This window comes from Macaca fascicularis, chromosome 2 (genome assembly GCF_037993035.2).
Source record: "Macaca fascicularis isolate 582-1 chromosome 2, T2T-MFA8v1.1".
Lineage (NCBI taxonomy): Eukaryota > Metazoa > Chordata > Mammalia > Primates > Cercopithecidae > Macaca > Macaca fascicularis.
This window is the reverse complement of record NC_088376.1, coordinates 161,318,269-161,338,585: the sequence shown is the minus strand read 5'-3', so window position 1 is coordinate 161,338,585 and position 20,317 is coordinate 161,318,269. Positions and strand designations below refer to the sequence as shown.

Genomic DNA, 20,317 nt, shown 5'->3' with positions numbered 1-20,317 from the left:
CATTTGTCTATTTTGGCTTTTGTGGTCATTGCTTTTGGTGTTTTAGTCATGAAGTCCTTGCTCATGCCTATGTCTTGAATGGTATTGCCTAGGTTTTCTTCTAGGGTTTTTATGGTTTTAGGTCTAACATTTAAGTCTTCAATCCATCTTGAATTAATTTCTGTATAAAGTGTAAGGAAGGGATCCAGTTTCAGCTTTCTGCTTAGGGCTAGCCAGTTTTCCCAGCACCATGTATTAAATAGGGAATCCTTTCCCCATTTCTTGTTTTTGTCAGGTTTGTCAAAGATCAGATGGTTGTAGATGTGTGGTGTTATTTCTGAGGCCTCTGTTCTGTTCCATTGGTCTATACATGTGTTTTGGTACCAGTACCATGCTGTTTTGATTACTGTAGACTTGTAGTATAGTTTGAAGTCAGATAGCGTGATGCCTCCAGCTTTGTTCTTTTAGCTCAGGATTGTCTTGGCAATGTGGTGTCTTTCTGGTGTCCATATGAACTTTAAAGTAGTTTTTTCCAATTCTCTGAATAAAGTCATTGGTAGCTTGATGGGGATGGCATTGAATCTATGAATTACCTTGGGCAGTATGGCCATTTTCACAATATTGATTCTTCCTATCCATGAGCATGGAGTATTCTTCCATTGGTTTGTGTCCTCTTTTATTTCATTGAGCAATAGTTTGTGTTCTCCTTGAAGAGGTCCTTTACATCCCTTGTAAGCTGGTTTCCTAGGTTTTTTATTCTCTTTGTAGCAATTGTGAATGGGAGTTCACTCAGGATTTGGCTCTCTGTCCGTTATTGGTGTATAGGAATGCTTGTGATTTTTGCACATTGATTTTGTATCCTGAGACTTTGCTGAGGTTGCTTATCAGCTTGAGGAGATTTGGGGCTGAGACAATGGGGTTTTCTAAATATACAATCATGTCATCTGCAAACAGGGACAATGTGATTTCCTCTTTTCCTAATTGGATACCCTTTATTTCTTTCTCTTGCCTGATTGTCCTGGCCAGAACTTCCAACATATGTTGAATAGGAGTGGTGAAAGAGAGCATGCCTATCTTGTGCCAGTTTTCAAAGGGAATGCTTCCAGTTTTTGCCCATTCAGTATGATATTGGCTGTAGGTTTGTCATAAGTAGCTCTTATTATTTTGAGATATGTTCCATCGATACCTACTTTATTGAGAGTTTTTAGCATGAAGGGCTGTGGAATTTTGTGAAAGGCCTTTTCTGCATCTATTGAGATAATCATGTGGTTTTTGTCATTGGTTCTGTTTATATGCTGGATTACATTTATTGATTTGCATATGTTGAACCAGCCTTGCATCTCAGGGATGAAGTCGACTTGATTGTGATGGATAAGCTTTTTGATATGCTGCTGGATTCGGTTTGCCAGTATTTTATTGAGGATTTCCACATCGGTGTTCACCAGGGATACTGGTCTAAAATTCTCTTTTTTTGTTGTGTCTCTGCCAGTCTTTGCTATCAAGATGACGCTGGCCTTATATAATGAATTAGGGAGGATTCCCCCTTTTTCTATTGATTGGAATAGTTTCAAAAGGAATGGTACCAGTTCCTCTTTATACCTCTGGTAGAATTCGGCTGTGAATCCGTCTGGTCCTGGCTTTTTTTTTTTTTTTTTTTTGGTTTGTAAGCTATTAATTATTGCCTCAATTTCAGAACCTGTTATTGATCTATTCAGAGATTCAACTTCTTCCTGGTTTAGTCTTGGGAGGGTGTATGTGTCCAGGAATTTATCCATTTCTTCTAGATTTTCTAGTTTATTTGCATAGAGGTGTTTACAGTATTATCTGATGGTAGTTTGTATTTCTATGGGATCGGTGGTGATATCCCCTTTATCATTTTTTATTGTGTCGATTTGATTCTTCTCTCTTTTCTCTTTATTAGTCTTGCTAGCAGTCTATTGATTTTGTTGATCTTTTCAAAAATCCTGGATTCATTGGTTTTTTGAAGGGTTTTTGTGTCTCTATCTCCTTGAGTTCTGCTCTGATCTTAGTTGTTTCTTGCCTTCTGCTAACTTTTGAATTTGTTTGCTCTTGCTTCTCTAGTTCTTTTAATGGTGATGTTAGGGTGTCAATTTTAGATCTTTCCTACTTTCTCTTGTGGGCATTTAGTGCTATAAATTTACCTCTAAACACTGCTTTAAATGTGTCCCAGAGATTCTGGTATGTTGTGTCAATTTGGCTTTCAACATTTGAAAGCCAATGTTCTCATTGGTTTCAAAGAACATCTTTATTTTTGCCTTCATTTCGTTTTTACCTAGTAGTCGTTTAGAAGCAGGTTGTTCAGTTTCCATGTAGTCATGTGGTTTTGAGTGTGTTTCTTAATCCTGAGTTCTAATTTGATTGCACTATGGTCTGAGAGACAGTTTGTTGTGATTTTTGTTCTTTTACATTTGCTGAGGAGTGCTTTACTTCCAACTATGTGGTCACTTTTGGAATAAGTGCCATGTGGTGCTGAGAAGAATGTATATTCTGTTGATTTGGAGTGGAGAGTTCTGTAGATGTTTATTAGGTCCACTTGGTGCAGAGCTGAGTTCATGTCCTGGATATCCTTGTTAACCTTCTGTCTCATTGATCTGTCTAATATTGACAGTGGGGTGTTAAAGTCTTCCATTATTATTGTGTGGGAGTCTAAGTCTCTTTGTAGGTCTCTAAAGACTTGTTTTATTAATCTGGGTGCTCCTGTAGTGGGTGCATATATATTCAGGATAGCTAGGTCTTCTTGTTGAATTGATCCCTTTACCATTATGTAATGGCCTTCCATGTCTCTTTTGATCTTTGTTGGTTTAAAGTCTGTTTTATCAGAGACTAGGATTGTAACCCCTGCTTTTTTTTGCTTTCCATTTGCTTGGTAGATTGGGTAGATCTTCCTCCATCCCTTTATTTTTAGCCTATGTGTGTCTCTGCACTTGAGATGGGTCTCCTGAATACAGCACACTGATGGGTCTTGATTCTTTATGCAATTTGCCAGTCTGTGTCTTTTAATTGGGGCATTCAGCCCATTTACATTTAAGGTTAATATTGTTATGTGTGAATTTGTTCCTGTCATTATGATGTTAGCTGGTTACTTTGCCCGTTAGTTGATGCAGTTTCTTTCTAGCATTGATGGTCTTTACAATTTGGCATGTTTTTGCAGTTGCTGGTACCGGTTGTTCCTTTCCACATTTAGTGCTACCTTCAGGAGCTCTTGTAAGGCAGGCCTGGTAGTGACAAAATCTCTCAGCATTTGCTTGTCTGTAAAGGATTTTATTTCTCCTTCACTTATGAAGCTTAGTTTGGCTGGATATGAAATTCTGGGTTGAAAATTCTTTTCTTTAAGAGTGTTTAATTCCCCACTCTCTTCTGGCCAATAGATCTGCTGTTAGTCTGATGGGCTTGCCTTTGTGGGTAACCTGACATTTCTCTCTGGCTGCCCTTAACATTTTTTCCTTCATTTTAACTTTGGTGAATCTGACAATTAGGTGTCTCGGGGTTGTTCTTCTCAAGGAGTATCTTTGCGGTGTTCTCTGTATTTCCTGAATTTGAATGTTGGCCTCCCTCGCTAGGTTGGGGAAGTTGTCCTGGATAATATCTTGAAGAGTGTTTTCCAACTTGGTTCCATTCTCCCTGTCACTTTCAGGTACACCAATCAAATGTAGATTTGGTGTTTTCACATAGTCCTATATTCTTGGAGGCTTTGTTCATTTCTTTTTACTCTTTTTTCTTTAAACTTCTCTTCTTGCTTTATTTCATTCGTTTGATGTTCAATCACTGATACCCTTTCTTCCACTTGTTTGAATTGGCTATTGAAGCTTGTGCATGCATCACATAGTTCTCATGCCATGGTTTTCAGCTCCATCAGGTCATTTAAGGTCTTCTCTACAGTGTTTATTTTAGTTAGCCATTCATCTAATCTTTTCCAAGTTTTTTAGCTTCCTTGTAATGGGTTCAAACATCCTCCTTTATCTTCGAGAAGTTTATTATTACCAACCTTCTGAAGCCTACTTCTGTCAGTTCATCAAAATCATTCTCCATCCAGCTTTGTTCCATTGTTGGCAAGGAGCTGCAATCCTTCAGAGGAGAACAGGTGCTCTGGTTTTTAGAATTTTCAGCTTTTCTGCTCTAGTTTCTCCCCATCTTTGTGGTTTTATCTACCTTTGGTCTTTGATGCTGGTGACCTACAGATGTGGTTTTGGTGTGGATGTACTTTCTGTTGATGTTGATGCTATTTCTTTCTGTTTGTTAGTTTTCCTTCTAACAGTCAGGTCCCTCAGCTGCAGGTCTGTTGGAGTTTGCTGGAGGTCCACTCCAGACCCTGTTTGCCAGGTATCACCAGTGGAGGCTGCAGAACAGCAAATATTGCAGAACAGAAAACATTGCTGCCTGATCCTTCCTCTGTAAGCTTCGTCCAGAGGGGCACCTGCCTGTATGAGGTGTCAGTCAGTCCCCACTGAGAGATGTCTCCCAGTTAGGCTACATGGGCTTCAGGGACCCACTTGAGGAGGCAGCCTGTCCTTTCTCAGAGCTCAAAAATCATGCTGGGAGAACCACTGCTGTCTTCACAGCTGTCAGACAGGGACGTTTAGGTCTGCAGAAGTTTCTGCTGCCTTTTGTTCCACTATGCCCTGACCCCAGAGGTGGGGTCTATGGAGGCAGCAGGCCTTGCAGAGCTGTGGTGGGCTCCATCCAGTTCAAGCTTCCCTGGCTGCTTTGTTTACCTACTCAAGCCTCAGCAATGGCAGATGCCCCCTCCCCCTGCTAGGCTGCTGCCTTGCGGGTCAACCTCAGACTGCTGCACTAGAAGTGAGCAAGGCTCCGTGAGCATGGGACCCACTGAGCCAGGCGCAGGATATAATCTCCTGGTGTGCCATTTGCTAAGATCATTGGAAAAGCACAGTATTTGGTTGGGAGTGTCCCGATTTTCCAGGTACAGTCTGTCATGGCTTCCCTTGGCTAGAAAAGGGAAATCCCCCAGCCCCTTGTGCTTCCTGGGTGAGGCGATGCCCCACCGTGCTTTGGCTCACTCTCCATGGGCTACACCCACTGTCCAACCAGTCCCAGTTAGGTGAACCACGTACCTTAGTTGGAAATGCAGAAATCACCATCTTCTGCATCGACCATGCTGGGAGCTACAAACCGGAGCTGTTCCTATTTGGCCATCTTGGAGTTATTATGCTTTTGAATGTCTTCTCCACACTTATCTTTTCTCTTTCTCCCAGTGGGTCTGCATAGTATGTCCTTTCTCCTCTTTTTTGTCTGATCTGAACTGACCTTCTTTTCTTCATGCAAGGTCTCTTCCTCTTCCATCACTACACACTCTCAACCTCTGTATATACCTCTTCTCGGTTCCTAAGCTCCTACTAAAAATGGCTGTGGCTTTTTATATTCTTATGGTGAAATAAAATATATTACTTCTTTCTCTTCCATTTCCTTTTTCCACATTAACTTGTTTGTGATAAAAGCAAAGGAATGCTGGGTTATGAGTTAAATATAGAAGCTCTACACCTAACCCTAATACTAATTAAAATGTCACTTTGGGGCCAGGTGTAGTGGCTCATGTCTGTAATCCTAGCACTTTGGGAGGCTGAGTTAGGAGGACTGTTTGAGGCCAGGAGTTTGAGACCAGCCTGGTCAGCATCGCAAGACCTCATCTCTACAATAAAAGAAAGTCACTGTTTATTTATTTTTATTTATTTATTTAATTTATTTATTTTTTTATTTCTTTGAGATGGAGTGTCGTTCTGTCTCCCAAGCTGGAGTGCAGTGGTGTGGGATCTTGGCTCACTGCAACCTCCACCTCCTGGGTTCAAGTGATCTGCCCATCTCAGCCTCCCAAGTAGCTGGGATTATAGGCACGCACCACCATGCCTGGCTAATTTTTGTATTTTTAGTGGAGGTGAGTTTTCACCGTGTTGGCCAGGCTGATCTTGAGCTCTTGACCTCAAGTGATCCATCCACCTCAGCCCCACAAAGTGCTGGGATTATAGGGGTGAGCCACTGCAACTAGCCCAAAAGTCACTGTTTAGAAATGTCATTTGACCTGTCTGGATTTCAGTTTCTTGATTTGTAAAATTGAAGGATTAGTGAAGTCATCCTAAAGCATTTCTGTGTCCTGTGGCTGGGATTACAATGACCCTAATATCTCATTTGAAATGCAGAATTTTCAGGTCTCTTGACTTCTTGCTCCTCCTATTAGTTTCCTGCCGTTAGTTTCCTCTCTGATATCCTTCATATCTAAACTATTTCCTATGAGGGTTTATTTGTTTTTTGTTTTGTTTTGTTTTTTGTTTTGTTTTGTTTTTATCTATAAGGTTGCCTATTTTCCTCCTAAACCACTTATACTTCTGTCATTCATTTAGTCCAAGCTTGTCCAACCTACAGCCTGCAAGCCACATGGAGCCCAGAACAGCTTTGAATGTGGCCCAATACAAATTTGTAAACTTTCTTAAAACATTATGATAATTTTTTTTTTTTTTAACTCACCAACTATTGTTAGTGTTGGTGTATTTTATGTGTGGCCCAAGACAATACATCTTCCAATGTGGCCCAGGGAAGCCAAAAGATTGGACACCCCTGATTTAGTCCATCAATTCGATACTGATCTTACTACCCAGACTTTATCACTTTGGCTCAAACTCCTTTTTTTCCCCTCTATGATGATCTAAGATAGATCATCTGTTTGGGGTTCATGATAGCTAGCATTTTTTTTCTGTTCCTTTTTATTCCCTTTCTTGCTATTTATTCTTCTTATTACAACAAGGAGAACCTTTCTCTAGAAGATGTTACAAGATCTTTTGGGAAAGCTTGTCCCCGCCCCTGATGTTAATTAGTCCTACATTAGTCACCTAACTTCTTTTTTTTTTTTTTTTTTTTGAGATGGAGTCTTGCTCTCTCACCAGCCTGGAGTGCAGTGGCACCATCTCTTGGCTCACTGCAACCTCTGACTTCCTGGTTCAAACAATTCTCCTGCCTCAGCCTCCCGCATAGCTGGGATTATAGGCGCATGTCCCTATGTCCAGCTAATTTTTGTATTTTTGGTAGAGATAGTGTTTCACCATGTTAGTCGGGATGGTCTCGATCTCCTGACCTCGTGATCCACCTGCCTTGGCCCCACAAAGTGCTGGGATTACAGGCGTGAGCCACCGTGCCCAGCCTAGTTACCTAACTTCCTGCCCCCTACCCACCAGACCCTTTAAGGTCCCTGCCCTAGAAAGCCGACCCAAGGATTAGGCACTTAGAATGAGAAATCCACATCCTGAGAGTTTTGACATCTCCGGCCTCTCTTTGCTATCTTTATTCCATTCTATTCTCTGCATTCCACATTAGCATATAACATCTTAAAAATTGCAGGTGTAAACTGTATAATTTCCAAGGTTCATTATAATGCTAACATTCTACTTGTATGTAGGAATGCTGGTGTGGTAGTACACATAAGGAATATATGTTGTAGTGTGCCATATTCCAATGTGTGAATCTCTCTATATGTTCTTAGTGGAGTTCCTTATTCTTCTACTTTCTATTTGCTGTTCAAGTTCTTTGAGAAAATACAACAGAATGTTCCTTCCAACTGCATGGTTTTCATAACTGGACAGTCTATTCTAAGTCCCTGGCTCCTTTCTTACCCTTGTTAACTTGTCCCTGAAGAAACTGTGGTGAGGATTACAATTAATCCAAGAATCCAAGTTACCCAGGCTGAACCTGAGAGCTTTTTACCTCCCCAGTGCTTCTTTAATTTTGAGGAAGTCGTTGGGTTAGCCATTCCTGTTTACTTGAAGTTCTTCCTTGACCCCTCTTGCTCCCTACAGCAAAAGACATTCCTTGAGAAAAACGCCTAAAGTCCAAATATCCTCTTCTACTGGTTCTCCCATTTTAAAACATTATTACTTTTGCTACAAATCCACCTTGTTCTTGTCATGTCTGTACAAAGTAGGGTTTCTCTGTGTATGTGTGAAGTGAGCAGGTAGAAGGAAAGGGGAAGGTGGGTATAGGAAGGGAACTTGAACACTACAGAGTGAAGAATTCCACTCCTTTTTCCTAGTCTGTTTACTTCACTCACCATTATTGTCTCTATTTGGATTTCTCAGATAATTCTTTCCTCCTCCACTCCTTCCTCCTCCTCCTCCATTTATCCCCACACTGAGAACAGTATGAACCCTAAGTCTGTATTATTCAAGTCTCTCAGTTCTGGTTTTAGACTGACTGATTTAGCTCTCTCAACAGGACAATCATCTATCTCTCCTTGGTGTATGTGCTTGGCCATGTGATCAAGTCCTTGGGTGCCTTACCAATACTGGGAGGACAAGTGGTACACACGTGAGTAAAACCATGGAATCAACTAAACTGCTTTTCTCAAACATTCGTTACAAATGATTTTCTATTTTCTTACCAGAGATGTCCCTTTATTTCCAATCTATAGTTTTACTACAAAAGAGGTTAAGAAAAACAGTCTTATAACCAGTTGAACTCTTTCCTGCTTTATCTGAGCTCATCTGTTTTTGGGACTTGTAGAATGCCTAGTTAGTATCCTCTTCATATGCTTGAAAATAAACAAAACCTTCACACCCTACATATTCCCTCACCTTTTTATTCATCCATGCAACTATACTTTGCATGGATGAATAAAAAAAGTCTATAAAAAAAAAAGTCTATAATGTTTCCTTTTAATTAATTGTAGAAGTCATACTCAAAGGGTTAAAAAAAAAGTCTATAATGTTTCCTTTTAATTAATTGTAGAAGTCATACTCAAAGCTTCGAATATTTACATTTATGTTTAGTTCCATATATTTCAGTTGCTATTGATGTTTATGGGATCAGAGGCATTTGATAAATTCTGATGTCTGTTTGTTCAGTCAGTAGAGAGGATTACAGCTGTTCACGAAGCAGTTTATATGTATTCATGTTATAATGCGCCTGTGTGCCTGTGTACATGTATTTATCCTATGAGTTAGAAATTTTGTTTGTTTGTTTGTTTTTAGACAGAGTCTTGCTCTGTTGCCCAGGCTGGAGTACAGTGGGGTGATTTTAGCTCACTGAAGTCTCTGCCTCCTGGGTTCAAGTGATTCTCCCACCTCAGCCTCCCGAGTAGCTGGGATTACAGGTGCCCGCCACCACACCTGGCTGATTTTTGTATTTTTAGTAGAGACGGGGTTTTACCATGTTGACCAGGCTGGTCTTGAACTCCTGACCTCAGGTAATCCACCCGCCTTGGCTTCTCAAAGTGCTGGCGTAGCCTCTGCACCTGGCCTTGATATTTAATAAATACTACTTTCTTATTGGTGTCCCGTCAAATATCTTTGACACTGTTGCTATTAGCTATGATGAATTTGAACATTTTATATATTTTTTTTAAATTTTGGTGAGGATATGTGAGATCAGGGTCCTTAAAAGGTCTTTCTGTTGAAGTACTCCTTTGACTAAAACAAGATTGGGAACCAGTGTGTTAACTTTGGAGTTCCTTCAGTATCTGTTTCTATCGGATGCTCGTAAGGGGTAAATGGAACTACCAGGGATGAAATCTTCCCACGTAATGCATACTTTCTTGCAGAAGCCAAAGGATCATAAATATGGTAAGTGCCCATGAATACCTCCTAGGAATAAAGGCAAATGGAAAGTACCCATGGGGTAGAAATGTGAAGGGAATCTTTGCCCTTGTACACATTTTTTCCCCTCTGCAGCTATGTAGTCCATCTCTACAGGTGCATTTAGTATCAACATGGTTGGCATTCTCACCTCTCCATTTCAGAGTCCTATCATTAGTCGGCCTGAGTCTAATAGCTTTGGGGACAGGAGGCATCAAACCCTGTGTGGCAGCTTTTGGTGGAGACCAGTTTGAAGAAAAACATGTAAGAATCCTGTTATTTTGTATTTTCAAGAATATAGAGCCAGCATTAACAGTGGTACCTGGCAGGTAGCCATTTGCCAAGATTGAAGTAATCTACTGATCAGATCTTACCTGAGCAGTTGTATTCAATGCTGGATACTGGTCATTAATAGTGAGGAAAACTGAAACAGTTTCAAAGGAAAGAGACCAGGGTGGTAGATTAACTAAAAGGCATGTCTTATGAGGAAAGGTTGAAGGAAACGGGGATGGTTAGTCTGGATACGAACTAAGGAGAATACTATAGCTGCTTATAGATGCTGGAAGAATGTCAGTGATTAAACCTGAGACCAATGAGTGAAAGCCTCCAAGAAGCCAGTGTTTTGCCTGATGGGTGGAAAAACTTCAAACAATTGTTAAGTTTACTCTAACTTGAGGTGTTTAGGAAGAGATATGGTAAGCACTTTGGGAATGGGAGGTGATGAGTAGTATAGAGATGATTTAAGCATCTCATTTTGAGATTCCATGAAAGGGGAAAATGACCAATTGCAAGGAAACATAATGAATGTCTATAGATGAATTTCCCTGGCTGATCATTCCCTCTCTTCCTAAATACTTTCCATTACCAGTAGTGAAAAATAAATGGGCCTCTATGAGAAAGCAGTGACAAATAGGCAAGGAAGTAGTCTATTTCTAGATCTTTCAACATTTCTGGCTTCCTCACTTTTGTTTCCAGTTTTCAGTTTTGTCTGTCTTCATGTATCCATTCCGTCTTCTCTGTTTATCTTTTTTCCAGTTTCTCTTTTTCCCCCTCACCACTTCTCTCTCTCTCTCTCTTTCCCCGCCCCCCACTCTCTCTCTCTCTCTTTCCTTTTCCCTCTTCTACCCTGATATAATGCCTATTATCTCTTTCTGCCTCTGCTATGCTGTCCTGTCTTCTAGTGTTTTTCCCACCTTTCAGGCCATTTGGGTTATTTTATACTCTTTATCTGTCCAAGAGTCCATAGATCATAATTGCTTGCTGACTTTGGAGAAAGAACCAACTTTTGGCAAGTGGGACCCTATGTATGATGAACTATACAAATTAGATGAGTGGAATAAGGTTTAAATTGAAACCAGGAGAGGAAACAAAACACACTATAAATAGACAATGGGGAAGGACTTGTTGTTCTAATGTGGCAGGGAGAGATCTGGGGTGTCAGAATGAAGCATGTCAGTGTATAATGAATGAAACATCAGCAACTTTATTTGAAAGTTGTTTCATTTGAGAACTGCTCCACAAAGATATTTCACTTAGTAGGACGAATCCGCCTCCAGGTTTCTACTAGCCACTTCTAAGCCTGCTGATTTCTTTTTAGACTCTCTGGCAGATCTCCCTTAAGCACTAGGTGAACTATCCTGCTTCATTAACAGTTGACTCTACTGTCCTATGTTCTGGTACTATTCCTACCATACACTCCTACCACAAAATCTATTATTTAACTAAATCAGGCATTCACTTAGTTAATACAGTCAATAAACATTTATCGAGTCCCTAATATATGTCAGATGCTGTGCAAGTTACTGGGGATTACAGAAATTAGTAAGATAAAATTTCTGCTCTAAAGAAACTCACAACATACTGACAAAACAGACATTTATGGGAGGCAGAGGCAGGAGAATGGCTTGAGCCCAGGAGGCAGAGTTTGCAGTGAGCTGAGATTGCGCCACTGCACTCCAGCCTGGGCAACAGAGTGAGACTCCATTTCAGAAAAACAAAAACAAAAACAAAACACACACACACACACACACACACACACACACACACACAAATGCAGACATTTAATGCAAAGACATTAATATTCAAATAGCTATATACAGGACACAGTAGTGGCACTGAAGACAGGAAGATTATTTTTAACCTATGCAAAGGGAGGAAAAGAATGTTAAAGCTGCTCTGGAGTTTGAAAGGTGAGTAAATGATTGGGGTCAGCCAGCCATGTTTTTAAATATCTATTAATAATATGAAATTCAGGTATTATGGAAGCAATATCTGAATCTTTCTCTTTGTATGTACCTTCAGCTCTGAATCTGAACATGGAATGGGGCTGGAGCTAGGGGACACATTGCACTGATGATTTATCCTGTTTGTTTCAGGCAGAGGAACGGACTAGATACTTCTCAGTCTTCTACCTGTCCATCAATGCAGGGAGCTTGATTTCTACATTTATCACACCCATGCTGAGAGGTTAGGATTTTTTCTGATGGGAAAAAGCTTTGCTCTGGTCAGCCAAAAAGCTGTTCAAGGCTTTCTCCTGTCCATTGTCTCCTTTTATAAGAGCTTGATAACCTGTGAAAATTTATTTTAGTCTTGATTTGTCTGGCCCAAAGGAAGAATTATGGATTGGGTGATGGGAGGAAAGAGGATGGTTATGTCTATTCTGCAAGCTCAGGTTTATTTGACAACCTGAACTTGTAGAATAAAACATCAAATATTCAAGACTCAGAGTTACTTTCCTCCTCACATCCCATTTTCTTTAGGAGATGTGCAGTGTTTTGGAGAAGACTGCTATGCATTGGCTTTTGGAGTTCCAGGATTGCTCATGGTAATTGCACTTGGTAAGTTCAGTGAAGCAAAGGAAACTAGTAATCATTGATACCTGTCACATGTAAAGCATCATGTAGGCACTTTACACAAGCTGTTTCATTCAATCCTCACACTAGGGCCTATTGGGTAACAGTTATTGTAAGGGTTTCCCCTCAACTTTGGAGGTAGATTCTGAATGAAGTCAGAAACTTTAAGAAAAGTGTCCAAGGTTGCATAGATGCTTTCTGGGGAGCCTTAAAAAAGATCAAACTCTGGGCCAGTCAGGGACTTGGGCATTTCTTAGTAACTCAGGTCATTCTAATGTATACTCAAGGTGGAGATCCACTGCTCTACACTACAATATATAGGGAAGCAAGGAAGATAACCCTCTTTCAAACTAGTTTACTTCATATGATACTTATTTATCTGGTAATTGGAAAAGATTTTAAATTCTCTAAGCCTTTTAAAACAGCTTCTAGGTTTAGCTATTTCTGCCCTGCTCTGTAGTGCCCCCCTGGAGTGCCCCCAAAGAGTCTGCCCTTGAGTAAAGAGAATAAGAGGAGGTGAATAAGTAGGTGAAAATTAATGCAACTTAAATCAAGTGGCGTTCTTTTTATCCCTGAGAACCCAGTCCTGGAAGAGAAGAGGGATATGGTGTTCCTTATTTTACACAGCCTGAGGGAAAACTTGGGCATGATTATTTCTAATCATTGACCTGGAAACCTGTTCTCACTCTGAGCCTCAGCGTGACACCCCCCTGGAAGATATCCAGTGCAAACCCATAAAGAGCTCAACAGAGGAAAAACAGCCCAGAGACTCAATGTTCAGTGTATTATCTAACAGGGAGTGGATGGGAGGGTGGTGATAGTAGTACTCAGAATTCCCAATGCCAAGGAAATTTATTATAGGTGAGCTGTGATAATATATTCCCTACTTCCTTCTTCATTCAAAGCCAAATATTTCCCCAAATATTTGCATGATAATATTTACATAATAGAGTAATTATGAAGATAAAAAAGAGACGATATAAATGAAATGTTTTATAAATTATGAAATGTTAAGTGCTAGCTGTCATTGTTAGTCAGCAGCTTCAGTTTTCTGGGTACTAATCGATAACTCAATTCTCTGATCTTTTACTATAATTAATTTCTTTTTTCTTTTTTCTTTTTTTTTTCTTTTTTGAGACAGAGTCTCACTCTGTCACCCAGGCTGGAGTGCAGTGGCATGATCTTGGCTCACTGCAAGCTCTGCCTCCTGGCATTCTCCTGCCTCAGCCTTCCAAGTAGCTGGGACTATAGGCACCCGCCACCATGCCTGGCTAATTTTTTGTGTTTTTAGTAGAGACGGAGTTTCACCGTGTTAGCCAGGATGGTCTCGATCTCCTGACCTTGTGATCCACCTGCCTCGGCCTCCCAAAGTGCTAGGATTATAGGCATGAGCCACCGCGCCCAGCCAATTAATTTATTTTTTCATTCAATCATTTATTTAACCAACATTTAATGAACCTGTTGTGTGCCATATTATGTGCTAGGTATTGGGATCACACTGGTGAATTGGATACCTGGAGAGTTCATGTTCCCAAAGAGCTATATAGTTCAGTAGAGAGAGGAAGGCAAACAAGTAAAAGGAATTTACAATATAGTATGATCAGTATTTCCCAGATCAATATAGTATGATCTAGGAAAGTACAGAGAGAGCTATGGGAACCACATAAAAGGAATGTTTAATTAAGACCTTGAGGGACCAGGCACAGTGGCTCACACCTGTGGGAGGCCGAGGCAGGAGGATTGCGTGAGCTCAGGAGTTTGAGACTATCCTGGACAACATAGCATGACTCCATCTATACAAACATTTAAAAATTAGTGGAATATGATGGCACACACCTATGATCCCAACTATTTGGGAGCTGAGATGGGAGGATCGCTTGAGCCTGGAAGGTCAAGGCTGCAGTGAGCCATGATTGTGCCACTGAACTTCAGCCTGGGCAACAGAACAAGCCCCATCTCATAAATAAATAAATGAATAAAATAATAAATAAATAAATAATACTTTGGGGGTTGTAAAAAGTTTGCCTAAAGAAATGACATTTAAGGTGAGACCTAAGGGCTGAACAGCAGTTAATCAATAAAGAAATTATAAGTGATGCAGAAAGAGGACACAGTAGCTGTAAGACAAGAGGCTGAGAAATAGCATGACATGTTTAAAAGCTTTAAAGGCATTCGGATTACTTAAAGCATGAATGAGAATGATAAAGAGGAGAAACTGCCAGAAACCAGATAATGAAGGGCCTTTTAAACCAGCAAGGAATTAGAACTTCATTGTGAGGGAGAGTGGGGAACTCTCAAAACATTTTAACAGATGAATAATTGCTAGATTTTAATTTCTCAATGATGTTTCTATAATGTAGAGAAAGGATTGTGTTCAGATGAGGCAAGGATAATATTTATTTTGATTACTGAATTTTTTGATATTTGCTTAAATTTAGTGCTTGAGATGAGTGCCTCACTCAGTTCACCCTAATCTGGCCCTGGTTGAATTAACAAACCTTAGAATGGTTACATATGTTAAGTAAGGGAGAAGATAAGTCAAGGTTTAATGTAGTGTTCTGAACCTTGAGCAACTGGGTAGGCAGTGGGGTCATTAACTGAGATACTGAGGAAAAGCCAGTTTGGGGCAATGTTGATAAATTTAGTTTTGAACATGTTGCATTTTATATGTAGTTGGAATATTTAATTGGAGTTACCAAACAGTTATTTGGAAATACAGGATTAGAGCGTAGAAGAAATGTTTGCACTATAGATATAGATCTGGAGTCATTAGTATATGGGTAGCAATAAGCCATGAAATGAAGATAGATAACTAAAAGCTAGTAAGATAAGAGTAAGGTTAAAAAAAAATGTGGGTTGGGAGGATAGGTTCAAACTTCAAGGAGTGCCAGGATTTAAAAGATAGGCAAAGAGGAAAAGCCCACAAATAAGACTAAGAAGGAATGGCCGAAGTGGTAATAGTGCTATCTTGGATACCAAGAGGATTTCAAGAAGGGATTCATTCAGCGTGATAAATGTTACTGAGTGGGAGATTAAGATAGGGGTGACAGATGTCTATTAAATATAGCAACAAGGAGGTCACTGGTATGATTATATCAGTTATGGTAGAATGGTGGAGGCTGAAGACTGATTGGAGGAGACTGAGAAGTAAATGCTACAGGATTCCTTTGGTGCTGCTTTGTCAGCCAGAAATCTCTGTGGCCACTGCCGCCTCTGTTCGGGCCTTGTTCTGGCCCACTGGGCTTGCTCCACCTGCTCAGCCTGGTAGGCTGCACTTGGCTCCCACCTGCTCAGATCCTGTGCCTACTTCCATGCTGTGCCCAGCTCCATGCTCAGCCCATGACTGGACTAGGCATGCAGCGAGCAGCTTCTGTGTTGGGTGTGGCATCTAGACAAGGGGAACACGGTGGCACCCAAGAACTCAGAGATGCTAGCAATCGCAGAGCCCTAAGGGATGTTACATCTCCTGTTCAGGAATTCCCGAGGTCTGAGCCCCCAGAAATGTTACAGCTGTTCACTCCTGTCGTTCAACGAGCAGGAGCATGTTACAACTCTCTTTCTTCTGTAATCTAGCGAGCAGGAGCGTGTTACGGCTCTTTTATTCTCGCTGCCCACAGCTTGGTGAGCTGACCAAGGGTGTCACAGCCCTTTCATTCCCACCACCCACAGTTCAGCAAGTTCCGGGTCCTTGTCCCATGACCAAGAGAAATGAAGTGTGTGGACACCAGAGAGTGAGTAAAGCAGAGAAGAGAAGAATTTTATTGAGTGGCAGAAGGAAAGCTCTGAGCTCCTAGAAGGGACCCGAAGTGGGTAGCTGTCTGTGAGGCTTAGTGTGGGTTTTTTACGGGCTTTGAATGGGGGAGTGCATGCTGATTGGTCCATGGGTGGGTTTGGAAAAAGCACCACTTGATTGGTTAAAAGCCATCATCCAAAAGGAACCAATGGAGAGAGAGGGTAAGACGGAGATAGAAGTTCTCACTCAGGTCATGGACTCTATCAGGAACCGGCAACTCAGTTTTCAGGCTTCAAACTGTCTTTGGCTTGAAGATCAGGTTTCACTGGGACCCGTCCATGTCTGCCTGGGAATTTATCTGCCTCTTGTCACTATCAGTAAGAAAGTGAAATAGTATTTATAGCTGGAAGGTGACGTGGATTCAAGAAAGGATATTTAGCATGTTTGAATGTTATTAGGAATAATCCAGTGCAGAAAGAAGTTGAAGATACAAGATAAAGACAGTATAATCAGTATGAAAACACATATGAGCAAATTAGCTTTGGATAGGAGGAGGAATATCACCTTCACCTACCTGGAGGGAGGACAGGATGAGTGTGAATACAAGAATTAATAGATTTGGTGGCAGGAAATTGAAGGAGTTTCCATTAGAAGGTCCAGCCTCTTTCTAGGATCATTCTTAGTTTCAGGAGCAGTTTATTCTCTACCCAAAATTTTCCTCTTTTTTAGGTACCTCCTTTTTTTTTTTTTTTTTTTTTTTTTTTGAGATGGAGTCTCGCTGTGTCACCAGACTGGAGTGCAGTGGCACAATCTCAGCTCACTGCAATCTCCGCCTCCCAGGTTCAAGTGATTCTCCTGCCTCAGCCTCCTAAGTAGCTGGGACTACAGGTGCCCACCACCACGCCCAGCTAATTTTTGTATTTTTAGACGAGACAGGGTTTTACCACGTTGGCCAGGTTGGTCAGCTCGATCTCTTGACCTTGTCATCCGTCCGCCTCAGCCTCCCAAAGTGCTGGTATTACAAGTGTGAACCACTGCACCCAGCCTTCTAGGTACTTTTTTATCTGCACACTTGACTCTCAGGATTAGCATTCCTCTACTGAACTATTTTTTCTATCAACCGTGAGAAGGGTGTTATAGATAAAGGGTGCTATTTGGAGAAGCTTTGGGGAAATTGAGAGGATGAATGAGAAAAAGTGGTAGAGTGACTCTGACTGAGAGGAATGGAGATATTAAAAAGTGATGGGAGAGAAAAGTAAAGTGATCTCTGCATTCTGATGTGTAAGGACACTGGAAAATGCTACTGGTCCCTGAAAAAAATCATCTTTAGCAGAGGATCTACTAGAGGGGCATCATGCTGAAGCTAGGAAATCTGTTAAGGAGGAAAGTGCATCTGGGAGGGAACCAAGATGGAGTTTTTCTATTGAGTTTAATTTAATGAAATTGAAAAAAAACCCCACTGTTTTATAACTACAAAGGTAATACCAGCTCATTGTTAATTTGAAAAATTAAAGAAATGAAATCCCCTTAAATTAGCTGTGGAGCTGTGGTTAAAGGACAGAGATATGGGCTGAAAGAAACAGAATGAGCTCAAGAACAGAAATTGTATAGAATAGAAGTGTTTGTCAAAATGATGAATCGTGGTTACAGTATAGGGTACCTCAAAAAGATTGATGAAATATAAAGTGGGAAACAGCAGGTTGAGGTGAGCTCCTTTGAGGACAGGGACCTTGTTTTTTTCACCTGTGTTACCAGTAGTGTCTAAGAATTAGTGAGTGAGATGCATTATAAGGATTAAATACATAGATTTTTGAGTCAGTCAAGCCTCAGGTCAAAAGTCCAGTTCTGGTATTTTCTAGCAGTGTAACCTTGTATAGGGTGCTTAATTTCCTTAATATTCCTTCATGTATAAAATAGAGATAGCGGCACATATTTTGTCAAGCTAAATCAGTCAATGTATGTAAAATGCTTAACAAGGTACATGTGATAAACCTTCAAATAGATGGTAGGGCTAACAATAACTATCAGGATAACAGTGAATTTGGGAAAGTCAGGCCAGGAGTTTGGGTGAGTTAAGTATTAATAGATCCTGGAAAGAAACATTTGGCATCAGATTAAAGAAGGAAGAGGCTAGGGAATGAGAAACTAGTTGGTGGCCATTTTAATAATCCAAAGTACAAGTTGTGAAGTCCTGAACAAGAGTGGTAGCAGTAGTAAAGTGAAAGAGGGGGCAAATAGGCAATACATTAAAGAAAGAGGACCAATAAAACTTGGTAACATTTCAGATATGGAGATGGAGAAAGAAGAGTAAGAAGTCACAGATGACTTCCACTTCTGTCATTACATGAAAGTCTCAATAGATATCTCTCTTAACAACATACCATTTTATCTTCTCTTGGCTCCTGCAATTTTGATAACTCCAAAAGTCAGGAAATGTAAGTTAGTTCCCTCTTTATGAGATTTCCCAGCCACTCCCACAGTTCAGCAGCCTGCCCTTAGCACTGATATATTGAATGTGCTATTTAGGTTGGTGCAAAAGTTATTGCGGTTTTTGCCATTGAAAGTAATGGCAAAACCGCAATAACCTTTGCACCAACCTAATGAATGAGAAGCTAAGAAACTTGTTTGTGTATCAACTGCAGTTGTGTTTGCAATGGGAAGCAAAATATACAATAAACCACCCCCTGAAGGAAACATAGTGGCTCAAGTTTTCAAATGTATCTGGGTAAGTCCATAAATTGTTTTCTTGCCTTTTTCAATCAAAAGAAAGAGATGCTATGCTGAGAATCTTGGCCTTCAAACATGGACATACATTTTTCTCAATGACCTCTGTTCTACTTCCATGTTTTTTAACAAGCTGAGATTAACCAGTCTTCTTCTTATGGCTCTACTTAACCATTAAGTTTAAAAAAGGTAATCATCTTTTAAAATTGGCAAAAGTCTTCTGAAATGTAATTATGTATAGACAGATAACTTTTTTCTTTTTTGTTGTTATTTTTTGTTTTGAATGGCAAGTTCTTTCTTAAAGTGATAGATAAAATTATATCAGAAATATTCTGAAATTCAGTGCCTATAAAATTATATCAGAAATATTCTGAAATTCAGTGCCTGATTAGGTCAAAGAGTTGGAATAAGTCACGAAAAGTATGGTGTTTGAAGGAAGGTATAATAAGTTGGAAAAGGCAGAGGATGTTTTTCTGTTTGTCTCTCCCATGATGTCTATGCTCTGCCCTAGTTTGCTATTTCCAATCGTTTCAAGAACCGTTCTGGAGACATTCCAAAGCGACAGCACTGGCTAGACTGGGCAGCTGAGAAATATCCAGTAAGTTGGAAATGCAGAAACATCTTATGGCTTGATACAGTCTTTCCTAATGTTCAGAATGATTCTATCCTACTGCATTCAACCTCCTCTCTACTGTTTTTTGGACACTTCTACTTTAAGCAAGAAAGCCACGTACAGAACTTCTTGCATTTCTGCCTATTCTTCCTCCTTTTTGCAGAAGCAACTCATTATGGATGTGAAGGCACTGACCAGGGTACTATTCCTTTATATCCCATTGCCCATGTTCTGGGCTCTTTTGGATCAGCAGGTAAGAATAGTTCTTTTGGACATTACCCCTCCTTACAGCCACTTCCCTCTCACAGGAAAGGGATTTCTCATAATAGGATCTGTTTTTCCTAGGGTTCACGATGGACTTTGCAAGCCATCAGGATGAATGGGAATTTGGTGAGTAGAAGAGATTTTCCAGAGAAGTCTATTATTTTCTTCAACATCCATATTGGGGAAAAATTAATTTCTTTGTGGTTTTGCCTGAAAACTAATAAGATTTTCAGAGAAGTGCTTTTAGCCTGAAGGTACTGTGTAGGCAAAGATAAAGAAAGCTAGTTTAGAAATCAAAACCAGAATCTCCTCTTTAGAAATCAAAACCAGAATCTTCTCTTTAGAAATCAGGAACATAAAGATGAGAAAGTTTCAATGTATAGAAGGAAGTATTGAGAGGCTAGCAAATGAAGTCATACATACCTGGGATAGTGATTTTCTTCTGTCTAAGCCTATCGCAGGGCACAGCAGGGACAGATTTGAGTGGCGCTACTACACAATTAGTCTATCTCTTCAACAAGGATCACAGGCCAGGCGCGGTGGCTCAAGCCTGTAATCC

The 20,317-nt window shown here is 40.3% G+C and overlaps 1 protein-coding gene across 11 annotated transcripts in view; it reads left to right on the top strand.

Moving 5' to 3' along the window:
* Positions 1–20,317, top strand: part of SLC15A2 (solute carrier family 15 member 2) — a 52,708-nt gene that overhangs the window by 9,690 nt on the left and 22,701 nt on the right. For 9 of the 11 annotated variants that reach the window (XR_012431652.1, XR_012431655.1, XR_012431654.1 and 6 more), the window contains 8 exons: positions 8,215–8,307; positions 9,737–9,836; positions 11,948–12,038; positions 12,332–12,409; positions 18,800–18,882; positions 19,393–19,479; positions 19,658–19,747; positions 19,840–19,884. Coding sequence is in view for 6 of the 11 variants with exons in the window: in XM_074033333.1 (XP_073889434.1) it covers positions 8,215–8,307; positions 9,737–9,836; positions 11,948–12,038; positions 12,332–12,409; positions 18,800–18,882; positions 19,393–19,479; positions 19,658–19,747; positions 19,840–19,884 (667 nt within the window). In the remaining 5 variants the exon portion in view is untranslated. The remainder of the gene's footprint in view (positions 1–8,214; positions 8,308–9,736; positions 9,837–11,947; positions 12,039–12,331; positions 12,410–18,799; positions 18,883–19,392; positions 19,480–19,657; positions 19,748–19,839; positions 19,885–20,317) is intronic. The other 2 variants (XM_074033335.1, XM_074033336.1) reach the window with 1 other exon arrangement.